Here is a 12,544-nt window from a genome sequence, read left to right as displayed (position 1 = left end):
AATGCATAATGTCGAGCTAGTTCAAGACAAGCATTTAAGTATTTAACTTTGAAAATGAGAGATTGTTTCACTAGATAAGACACTTATTCCCTGGCTGCGAGCCCTTTGAAGCTGCATTGAAACTGCAATTTAGGCCTTCAACCTGTTGATCCCCATTAAACTCCACTATATGGAGAAAAATCCTGGATGTTTTCCTCAAAAACCTTCTTTTCAACTGAAGAAAGACATGAACATCTAGGATTATTATTATTATTATGGTGAATTATCAGAAAATTTTAATTCTAGAGTCAGCTAATTCTTAAAGAAGTGGAAAGTGTATGGCATGTATTTACTTGTATTTTACTTCCTTGTCATGTCACTTTCTCCTCTTTGTTTTTAATACAGTTCACTCTGCCCATGCTGATTGACACCCTACTTCAGGTGTTGAGAGGAAAAGATGGTTTTCCCTATGCTGTCCTTCAGACCCTGCTGAAGCTCATTGTCCTGATCATCAGCACTCTTTTGCTGGTCATTGTCAGGGTGCAGGTCATTCAGTCCCAGTTGCCAGTGTTCACCAGGTGAGACCATAGTACAATCTTTGTTGTGTTGTATACCAGCATTTCCTGATCTTTATTTCGTCATGGCACATTTTTCAAATTGTCAGAAATTCGTGCCACCCTACACAAACACTACTGCTTTATAGGCCCTGCAGTCTACTCACTCTGGACGGCTACATGCAAATGAAGCTGATGGTTCAGAAGCAGCTTAAAATGTACCTGCAAGCAGCGATTACCAGGGTTCAAGTGCTTTAGGTTTTTAAGCACATAAAGAAAAAGACATTACATATTATTTAGCAAGCCTGTAACCACCTAAATCAATTATTAAAAAAGCTTTTTTGTAAAATCCAGGTGATTTATTATAGAAAAATTATGTTTTTATAACATTTATGACTGTTATAGTGCCAGCTGTGGCCTGACCTTCCTGAAACTTTGCATGCTTGTTTAGAATCACCTGTCGCATGTGCTCAACGGGTTTCGTGAAGTTTTGAGTTTTCGTTTAGGCCTAGAGGCTTTTGGGTATATTTGGACAGGCCCCTTTTCTAAAGGACCCTGCTATAGCTTTGCAAAGGGTAAATTTCAGCATGTTTTTTGAGGCCAGAGAATTGCACTGCGGTGGTTTTTTTCCAGAATGACTGAAAAACCTAGGACTAGTTCGCAAAAGTAGGTTTTTCACATTTTCTCATTCATTTAAAAACCGGCTTGATTGACAGCAGTGGATCTGGAGGCAAAGTTGTTCGGAACAAGAAGGTCTATCATAAGTATGTGCGGAAAACCATGCAATGTACATATCTCATTATTTCAGGCATTTTACTAAAAGTGGCCTTACCCCCTTTCGAACCGTTGAACGTTTTGGCTACAGTGAGTAGAAAGTTTTGCTTTTTTTTTTGGTAATTATTCATATTTACTCTCCAGAGAATCTTTCTGCACTGGTTTGGTTCCAATTGGACCAAATCCAACCTAGGACTAGCTCGCAATAGTAGGTTTTGCAACTCACAGTTGAATCTGAGGCGTGCATTTTGTCCGACGTGAGCCAAGGATTCCAACAACATAAGACAGTTGAGCCTGTGACTGATGGTTTAGGAGTTATGAGCGATTTCGTACTTTTAATCGCTGTAGTCAGGCCGACTGGGGCATGCCTCAGTCACGTAGGCAGTGTGAGTACTACCATCCCTCCAAGTTTCAACTCTCTACGACGTATGGTTTGGTACGCACGATCAGTTTTACATGGAAATTGTTGATCCGTGTCCATTCTAACAATTACAATAAGGTTTCAGCGCTACGCCCTTGAACCCCTAAAGACACTTTAAGTACTACTTTGATGCCACAGTGCATACATGTTATTGCACATTTTGATATCTTATTGGCTGTGAATGTCACACTAGGGCTGCATGATTTAATAATTTAATAGCGATTTTTTTTTTTTTATTAGGGGTTCAAGCATGTAGTGCTGAAACCCTATTGTAATTGTTAGAATGGCAATGGATCAGTGATCTCCACTTAAAACCGTAAGCTGTAAAGACTTGGAACTTGGAGGGATAGTAGTACTCACACCGCCAACAACGTCACCAAGGCTCGCCCCAATCGGCCTGACGGGGGCACTACAGCGATCAAAAGTACGAAATCGCTCATAACTCTTAAACTGTCAGTCACAGGCTCCAGTGTCTCATGTCTTGAGCCTGGTGAAATTTTCGGGTTTTTAGCATTTTTCTACTTTTGTGAGCTAGTCCTAGGTTTTTCACCCGATCGGAACTAAAACAGCAGAAAGATTCTCTGGAGAGTGACTATCAATAATTATTAAAAAACAAAAAGTTGAACTTTCGACTCACCGTCGCAAAGAGACGGCAAAACGGTCGAAAGGGGCAGGGCCACTTTTAGTAAAATGCCTATAACCTATAGCCAAACTCGTAACACGTATGTAAGAGCTCAATCTGAGGTCCCAGGATGAAAATTGTGGAGCTTGGCCACTAGGTGGCGCTATAAGAGGGGGGAAAAAAACATATAAATGGCTATAACTGCGCAACCATTTGTCCTATCAACATGAAAATCGGTGTGCACGGTCTTAGTGCTAAGTGCCACAAAATATAACTCTTCTGTGCTTTTTTAATTTTTTTAAATTATGTTAATTACATATCAATATGGCTACAAAATAATTGTAATATGTGACCCTGGAGCACAAAACCAGTCATAAGTAGCACAGGTATATTTGTAGCAATAGCCAAAAATACATTGTATGAGTCAAAATGATTGATTTTTCTTTTACGCCAAAATCATTAGGATATTAAGTAAAGATCATGTTCCATCAAGATATTTTGTACATTTCCTGTCGTAAATATCACAACTTTTTTGATTGGTAATATGCATTGCTAAGAATTTATTTTGTACAACTTTAAGGTGATTTTCAAATAGTTGTATCTCGGCCAAATGTTGTCCTATCCTAACAAACCATACATCAATAGAGCTTATTTAAGCTTATTTATTCAGCTTTCAGATGATAAATCTCAATTTAAAAAAAAAACTGACCCTTATTACTGGTTTTGTGGTCCAGGGTCACATATTAATAATTATCATGCATATATTTAATTAGTCACACTAAGCCATATCACAGTTTTGGTTTTATTTTGATGAATCGTACAGCCCTGCATTACTTATCAGTTTTGCATTCAGTGTGGACAAATGGCTTGTTGCTGAAACATTAAGCACGGTGTAATGCATATCCCTGTGTGGCTTGCTGCCTTAATAAACTGATTTATTACGTACACATTTGGTCTTGGAAAAAGAAATAATTAGAGTTTCTTGGCTCAAGCCAAAATAGTATCAGTCACCAAGGGGACGATGTGACAAATTAATGTAAACATGTCTGTGGTATTGTATTATGGGAATATTGCTCGTAATACAGTATGTTAAGCTTGTAAAATTTGAGAGCTGTCATGATGATTTTCTAAACATCAACAGGGCCTGAAATGAACTTGATGATCTATATATCAGCTGATCTAGAACCGCCCTCATCGGAGTGCTTTGACTCCACCCACCCTTAAACAAATAAGCATCTCGGCGAATCCGAGAGCTGTGTGTAAAATGCCTAGACATACTCCTTCTGATCATCATCCCCGGGGAAGTTGATTGGGATCAGAGGGAAAATCCTTGTGGATTCGTCACGGAAGCGATCGCTAATCCCCAGACATAATCCACCGACTGTCTCCGACCGCCTGAATTAGTGTTATCACACGGCTCTCTAGAGACATAATACGTTGGATTAACATACTTTCGAAGTATATTTTGTCCCTGTGTTGTATTTGTGAATATTGTGATAATATTTAAACGTCTCAGCCAAAACAAAAACATTCTTCTTCCAGGAGACTGGATTTACGACAGGGTTGTGCAAAGGTTTTTATTGGATTTTTAATACTCGCAGTTGGCTCTCCCACCCTTCAAACCTTTCTCCGTAAACACACCCCTTTGTGAAAGCCAAGTGATAAATTTCGGTTTGTGTCTTTTTCAAACAGTGAAAATCTTTCATATTTGGAAAATATTTGCTTCAAGCTCCGAAAGGAGGAACATTAATATAGCAAGTGTTTATAATGAAGACTTTCAGTTTTCTAGACTTGGGTTTTCCCCCCTAACCTTCAATGTTGTAGTTTGAATGGTATTCATGGGTTTAAATCCCAAAGAGCATGTGTACTAATATGTATATGTTGAATGTTCTACCAAATGTATAAATGTACTAATGTTTTTTTTTTTTTTATTAAAACAGGATGCTCGTGTCATTATCATCCAAAAAAATGTTGCTGTTTAATGCACCATCAACATTTAAAAGCTTGTAATTCAAAGAGCATCAACACTTTTACTTTAATCTGGTTCTTGAGTCAGAGTTAATGGCCTGTTTCTACAGATCAGTCTTGGCCCCAGTGTTGTTTTGGTGACTTTTTTTTTTTTTTCTTAGCTGCCTGATGCCTATCATTCAGTCTGGCTGTTTTTCAATGTGGCTTGGATCCCTTTAAACCTCTTTGTGGTTTCACATGCATATGGAACATGATGCATTGCAGAATAATGGCCACAGGCTGAATTAGATCAACAAAAAATGCTGTAAATTAGCGTACTAAAGAATATAAAAATGTTTTGGGGTTTTTTTCTTGCTAAGAAATGTATGTCTTGAAGTGTTATGTTCTGAACTCGTAGTCTGAGGGAGTATTTTGCAGGGTTGAGCAGAAGTCAGAATTCAAGAACAAGCTTTCTTTCAGTTCATGAGTTTGAATTTGAATTGTGTGTGTGTTTTTTTTTTTTTTTTTTTTTTTTTTTTTTAAATTTAATTTAATTCGAAATGACAGTAAGTTTACTAAATTGCAGTTTTGAATTTCAAGACTTGAGACTTTTTTTAAACTTTCAACCAAGGCTGATGAGCCAACTTTTTTTTTTTTTTTAATTATTTTTATTTTACATTAACTGGTACTTTTTACATCAGGAACTGAGCTAGAAATTAAAAAGTATTCTCAGCTCAGGGCTTAATTGTGTAGAATGTTAAAAATGGTAAGAATTCAAGTTGTCAAGTAGGGCTGACACTAACGGTTAATTGACACTTTATTTCTCTTTTATCTCTTCAATAAAACCATTTCAAAATGAATGGTGTCTAGTGTGGTACGTCTTAATGGAGAGGAGTACTCATTAATTTTTTGCCGTCTTATCATCAGGTTTGATAATCCAGCTGCCGTCAGCTCCACCCCAACCAGGCAGCTGACTTTCAACTACCTCCTGCCGGTAAATGCCTGGCTGCTGCTCAACCCTTCTGAGCTGTGTTGTGACTGGACAATGGGCACTATCCCCCTTGTGGAGTCCCTTTTGGACCCTCGTAACCTCGCCACGGTGGTATTTTACGCCATGTTGAGCCTCCTGGCTTATCACAGCCTTTGGTACGGCCACAGCTCTGCAAAGATCGTCATGATGGTATGTTTGTGGGTGGGGCTTGTGGAAAATCTGATTATGTGTCAACTGAAGGAACAAAGACATCTAATGTAATTTGGAACTTTTTGTTTAGTGAAAAAATGCATTTCTGTAACCATGACTTGAATGAGTTTATTCTTGTGTTTTTTATTATAGTTGTCTATATAAATGCACAAGAAAACACAAAGGGGAAACTGTTTATTCAAAAGCAGTTTGAAATAATATATCATATCCCCAGCCTTATTTGAAATGTGTCAGAGACAATTTAGGGCTGTTTTTATCCATACCGGGTGAACTGTGCACATGAGCTGGTTTCCCAGAATCCAAGTAAACCTAGTCCTGAATTAAGTATTCCTCATGGTATAGTGTAAGCTAAGACAATCATTATGTGATTGAAAAAAAAAAAAAAAAAAAAGAACTGGAGATGTAAGATGTATCTGCTTTAGGGGCATGAGGCTAATGACAGGATTCGAGCAAATTACAGGAGACTCGCTTGGTATCCCTAAAGTCTCTTTAAATGTAAGTCATTCCTCTCCAAGGCAATCTTGGCTCAGCTATTTTCCATACTGGCAACTGGCAGAACAGAACCTATATACTTGAATCTCCAAAACTGGTCACGGATGAACTTTTGCAAGTTTTGCAAGTGCCAGGTAACTGAGATGATTTACTGGCCGATATGGTTTCTTCACTTTGCATTATTTTTCATTTGAAAATATATTTATTGCCAGTGGTGAGTGAGAAAACTTACTGACTCTAAACATTTTGTAATTTTTCATAATCCTTTTTAAAAGTACACTATCTGTCGGCACCGACAGCCTTGTGGGCAGTGTGCCGACATACAGCGGCGTTGCGCAACGGGTGTCCCGAGTTCGAATTTCAGCTCGAGGACCTTTCGCGATCCCACCTCCTTCTCTCTCTCCCACTTCGCTTCCTGTCAGCTATGATCTATCCTGTCAAAATAAAGGCGAAAAGGCCAAAAATAAAAAGTATACTATCTATTAATATATATTAAAAGTATACTATCAACTGCAGATGACTTCAGAAAATTTACTGGCCATACATTTTCTTTATTTTTCATTGTTGCTTTTTCAACTGCCTTAAATGTTACTCAATTATTATTTATTTATTTTTTCTAAATTATAATTATTATTTTCAGGTCCTTTTTAAAATTTTGCTATTGTTTGTTGCATATAGTAGGGGTGTAATGGTATTATCAATATACTGGTATCGTGATAGCAAAACTGTCTCGATATCATCATGGCCACATGACGATATGAAACGATGGGTCTTGCGGGCAAAAAGTGTAGATTTTTTAAAATATATGTGACGCGATCTGGGAAAACCCGTCGGCTGTCACACTGGAACATTTTCTGGAAAATCGAGAAATTGGTCGAATCTCAATTTTTTTTTTTTTGTCAAAATTAGGTTTTCATTAAATTATTATACTATAACATCTTGGCAAAATTAACTTGTTTAGTTAGTGCAGAAAATAGCGATTTGTTGCAGCAAGCAGAAATGACTGTCTTTCTGTAATGTTAAGAATGTACTGCTGAGGTGATTTCTCTTAACACCACAAAAACGGTTAATCTATTTATTTATTTTTTTATATAATGAGAAGGCGGAGCGTAACAACGCAGTCTTAAGTAGCTGCTTACTTAAACAATCTTACTCATCTCAATCTGCTCAATCTTGGTGATGTCAGTGCCCTAAACGATGAGGAGAAGTCCGATGACAATCTATGTACAGTGCGCCAACAGTTACGCTGCACTCGCTTTTCTAAATGTAAAACTACAAGGTACACTATTCGTGCTACTTAGACATACAAGGGGTGATCAAAAGTTAAAAGACTATGTCTATGTCCTCTGTCCTCTTCAAGGTAACGTTAGTCTGTGTAATGATGCGTTATAGTGCTCCCGACTTGACAGACAGCTCTCGTTAAACCCGTGAAGTAAAAGTGAAAGCCGTCTCACTTTAAACTCGTTTTTCTCAAAATTCCATTCCTGAAAATCATAGCTATCAGCCAACTTAATATAGCTATAACTTTTGTTACGTTCAAGCTATGGACAAAATAAAAACAGGAAAAGGGCTTGAACCCAGCTTTCATATGGTATCAAAACCTAAAAAAGGTAAAATTGTGTTGGGTTTTCCTAGATAGCATCACGTTTAAACTTCTTATTCTAATTCTATTTGGGCCATTATGTTTTATCACAGGATAGTATCTGTCAAACAAACTTAAACTGAAAGCACAATATGGCTTAATCCCTTCAAGTCTGTTTTCGCTGTGCATTTCAAAGCGAAACACTGCAAAAAATGCTTTTATTACTTCGATTTTTGTGTTGTTTCCAGCCAAAATATCCAGCCTAAAAAATTTTAAATGAAGAAGGATTTTCTAGAAAAGTAAAAATTGTGTTGTTTTCAGAAAAAAGAAGTCAAAATTAAGTGAGTTTTTGCTTAGAACAAGCAAAATAATCTGCCAGTGGGGTAGGCAAAATAATCTTATTTCAAGCAGAAAACTAGATTGTTTTGCTTACCCCATTGCCAGAAGTTGTTTGTTGTTTTAAGCAAAAACTCACTTAATTTTGACTTCTTTTTTCTGAAAACAAGACAATATTTTTAGCTTGTCTAGAAAATCCTTTTTTCCTCGTCTAGAAAATCTTTTGGCTGGAAACGAGACAAAAAATCTAAGTAAGAAAAGTATTTTTAAATTAGATTTGAATCAGTTGTGTCACTCATCAAATAAGGACTATTGTTCTTATTTCATTTTAAGAAAAAGTATTATATTGCAGTTCCTGAAACTGCTACCCAACTGATGCACAATTAACATCCTTGTCGAAGCCAGCTTTTACTCTCGTTTGGCAGTTGGTGAGCAAATTCATTTTGGACCTTATTTGTCAAGATCACGTTTCAGTCACATCAAATCAGTAATACAATCTGACAACATAATTTTTGCTATTTAAACTCGAATCACTCTCAAGTTGTATTTTCAGGCTGTTTCAGCTTGTGCGCGGTCTTGTGGAAACTAAATGCCGAAAAGGCGATTGGCTGTTTTAACTAGAAGGAAGTTAAAGGAAGGCACTTAATTTCTAGAAATGCATGTGCGTCAGAAGCTTTCATTATAAACAGATGGTAATTACTGCATAAAATGGGTACATTTTTAGGCAAGGTATTAGTCATTGAGTTCAAGTACACCTAAAAATTGGTCACGCTATTTCATACCCACGGCGCAATGCATTCTGGAGCTTTTTTTTTTTTTTTTTTTTTTTTTTTTTTTTACAACTCATGGAAACTGTTGCGACTCGCAGCGCATGATTAATGTCACCTGTCTGAATGCACAGATTTCCCTCTCGCTGAACTTTTGCAACAACGTGTATTTCATGTTTAAATGATCAGTCTCACACAGCATTTTCTTCTCAATTTACAGCCGTCTTTTTTTCCGTCCGTCATATAAGATGTTATCGTCCTATAGTCTGGCTCTGTAGCTCTGATGTCTACATATGTTGGACCACTGACTGATTCCACGAGTTCAGAGTGTCACAGTTGAAATCCCTTCGTCTTGTGTGTTCAGCTCTCCGCTCGTTCGTTGTGTAACAGCGGCGTGAATTCTTCCTCCGCGTCTCCACGCGCTGTCAACAGAGTTTGGTGAACTTCCTCGCTCTGTTGGCATAGGCCGCCCTTTGAGACCGGGGGGCCACAAATCATTTTTAACGGACAGTGCGAGAAGGGGGAGGTGCTTGGGCATTAACATTTTGCTCTGGTCTGCGCAGTTAGGAGACGGAGAACAGGTTGCATGAGGATATTCATCCGAATCTGTTTTATTTGGACATGGTTAGTTATTTTAATGATTCCCTGTGCACAGACCCTCGACACTCACTCTGAGCAAACAGGAAACACTTTTGTTGTGAAAGTTTGGCTAATTTGACTGTGAAGGTTTTTTTTTTCTGGTACGTTCCAAAGCAACCAAACAGCATGCAGCGCAGAGCTTATGATAACCGCAGACAAAGCTTTTGTTTGTGCAGAAACCTCTTTCATCAAGATTGATTTTGGCCTCTGAAGCGTCAAGCAAATTGGATAAATATGATGTTCCCCGTACTGCCGCTTTCGGCTCTGTTAAATCCTTGACGGTTTGGTTCTTGACGTACTCTGAAGCCGCTGCCAAAACCAATTCCTGCGATTCACTTTTACGACCGCATGGTGCCAGATGAATGCCCCTGTTTTTTCGGGATGGCTCGATTTTGAAAAGGCCTCCTTCTATACGACACCCTTCGGTTTATGTGAAGATAAACTCATAAAAGTGAGCGGGCTTTTGAAAAGCGATTCTTTCGCTCATAAAAAGGGTGAGATTAGCCGTAGCTAGACAAAACAAAATAAGTTTGTTCTTCAAAACAGGGTGTCCAAGGGCTGTGCCCTTGCAGGGGTTCAGCGTTTCAAAAAATCCTGATCCATCACCTTGTCATAAGGTGCTTTTCGTAAATAAAACCGATAATCCCAATCTTACATCTTGTGGCCTGACATGCGTTGTGCAAGACAGGCGTGTTTGCTTGTGGTTTTGATGAGAGGGACCGTGTTTGAGGAGCACTGCAATGACATGTTCTCGTTTGTGTTGAATTGTTTAAACCGTTTAAACGTTCAGAGAAATTATCTCGGACCGTCGTGGTTATGCGGATGGTCGTTCTCTTGCACTTTTCCTACAGGTCAAGCATGTATAATTGGGTTTAGTTCCAGATTAATCAAACTCATGGTCTTGGTTTCAGACAAAGCTTTATGAAACCAAAGTGATTAGCATTCAAACCTGCACAAGCTTGTCTGAACCAAACAATGAGAACATTTAAATCCAAGATTTTTCGCTTATGGAATTTCTCAGTTTACCAGGCCGTTTATCTGCCCACTCAAGGTTGCCACTTAGACAAATCCCTGATTGGATTGCCAGAGCGTTTCTACTTCCTCTCATTAGATTTCAAAGAGCGAGGGGAAAAAAACAGGTCATTTCATTGTTGAATGCTCAATGATTTTCACGTAGGTGGTCAAGGACTGTGTCTGGAGGCTTGATATCTTGAGAAACATCTGATTAGTTAAAAAAAAATCTTGAAGCTTGCACAGAGAGACTGTGGCTGTACACTAAATGGTATTTTATATTAAGATCATTTTCCATGAAGATATTTTGCACATTTCCTACCGTAGTTATATTAAAACTTAATTTTTGATAGGTAATATGCATTGCTAAGAACTTCATTTGGACAACTTTAAAGGTGATTTTCTCAATATTTTGATTTACATCAATTGAAAGCTTATTTATTCAGCTTCAGATAATGTATTAATCTTTTGAAAAATGTACCATTATGTCTGGGTTTGTGGTCCAGGGCCACATATGTATGCATATGCATATGAAAACTAATGCAGTCGTCAACACTAACCACATATAAATGAAAACTGACTAATGTTACAGAGTGAAATGCCAATTCACGATTCAATCCATCTACTGCACATTTGCTTTGATAATATTACTGAATATGATCCAGATGTAGTATTTGATAAAAATGCAATTTTTCTCAGGTTTTTGCTCAATTTTTTTATAAAACCTACCTACATTCAAGTGTTGATTAAAAAAACAATGCTTGCAGCTAGAACAAAACAGATTTTTTTTTGTTTGAAAGTAGAGGTTCTGATCTGATTCTGATTCATACAACATAATATTCTGGGCACCATGAAACTTTTAGTGAAAATCACCAAAAAGGCTGGCAACTTTTTTCAGAAATGCTGGCGGGGAAAGAGTTAAAGACCAAAAAGCATTAATAAAGAGGACCCAGCACATTTTTCAGAATTATTCCTCTCCATTATTCCTTTTTTTTTATAATGCGTTCTCTTTGGGTCGGACCCCTGTTCGTGAGCTCAAATATCCCATGTAATTTACTGTGTTATTGCTGAAGATCAAAAGGAAGTTATGTAAATAGCCTATGATAAATGTCTCCAGAAGGGACCTAAGATATGAGCTATGCTTTTAGATGTTGTGAAAGTGTTTTGTTCAGTGTGGAAAACTACACCGTAGTGTTTTCCTTTTTATTAAAGTCCCCCTGTAGTGAAAATCAAGATTTTTACGTTGTTTATTTGTCTAAGTGGTGTTTTTAATATGCTTTAATATGCCAGTCCATTAATCAACACCATTGCTGAGTATTTCTCTTTAAAACTAGTTTCCCAAAGGTTGCCCCAGAATTTTTTTGGTTTGAAACAGCCCTTTTTTGCTACGTAACAAACTTCAGTAACCAATCACGTCAAAGGATAGATTCCTATCATTAGCATGCAAAATATCAAATCAAAACAAAACCAAATATTAAATGGAGCATTTAATAGAGCATATAGAGCATTAAATGGAGCACAACCGTATACATTAAATGGAGCACAACCATATACTCGCGGGCTCAAACTGGAATCACAAACTAGGCTGCATTCGAGCCTTCAAGGCATTTTGAGGTCCACTGTATCCACTGTAGTTGTCCGCTAGTAAAAACATAGTTTTATCAGTCATTATCCATGTTTCGCCATTATATCACGTTTACCACAGTTTAGTTAGTGAATCAGGGGGCTCTGGCTGGTGTTACTGCGTGGAGGTGGGGCTAATTTGCATATTCATAGATTCACGTATAGTAAATGAGGCAAGGGGGGAAGAGTTACATTCAAGCTTTTTTAAGGCATGAGAAAATCATTTTCACAAGAAAAAACATTTAAATATGTCATTTTGATGATCAAACATCAGTTTTAAGGGATAAAAAATGTTGACTACAGGGGGGATTTTAACTGATTATGTACTTTATTTTAAAGCAAGAAATATGTATGTACTAGAGATTTCCATATTTGTTTAGCACAATTTCTCTGGTCTTTTTGTGTCCTTTAGGCACTGTCGCTGATCGTCCTCCCATTTATTCCTGCATCCAACCTGTTTTTCCCTGTTGGCTTTGTTGTGGCTGAAAGGGTCCTGTACGTACCCAGCATGGGATTTTGTGTTTTGGTAGCCCATGGATTTAAACTCCTGTCCCAAAGAGGGTAAACTTTCTATAAGCAGATAGTTTATTACTTTT

General features: G+C 37.6%; 1 protein-coding gene across 1 annotated transcript in view; it reads left to right on the top strand.

The window, feature by feature from the left end:
- Positions 1 to 12,544, top strand: part of tmtc3 (transmembrane O-mannosyltransferase targeting cadherins 3) — a 43,738-nt gene that overhangs the window by 17,191 nt on the left and 14,003 nt on the right. The window contains exons 6-8 of the mRNA XM_051099268.1: positions 385 to 557; positions 5,225 to 5,477; positions 12,361 to 12,509. Of these exons, the coding sequence (XP_050955225.1) occupies positions 385 to 557; positions 5,225 to 5,477; positions 12,361 to 12,509 (575 nt within the window). The remainder of the gene's footprint in view (positions 1 to 384; positions 558 to 5,224; positions 5,478 to 12,360; positions 12,510 to 12,544) is intronic.

This window comes from Labeo rohita, chromosome 25 (assembly GCF_022985175.1).
Source record: "Labeo rohita strain BAU-BD-2019 chromosome 25, IGBB_LRoh.1.0, whole genome shotgun sequence".
Taxonomy (NCBI): Eukaryota; Metazoa; Chordata; class Actinopteri; order Cypriniformes; family Cyprinidae; genus Labeo; species Labeo rohita.
This window is presented reverse-complemented; position numbering and strand designations above follow the sequence as displayed.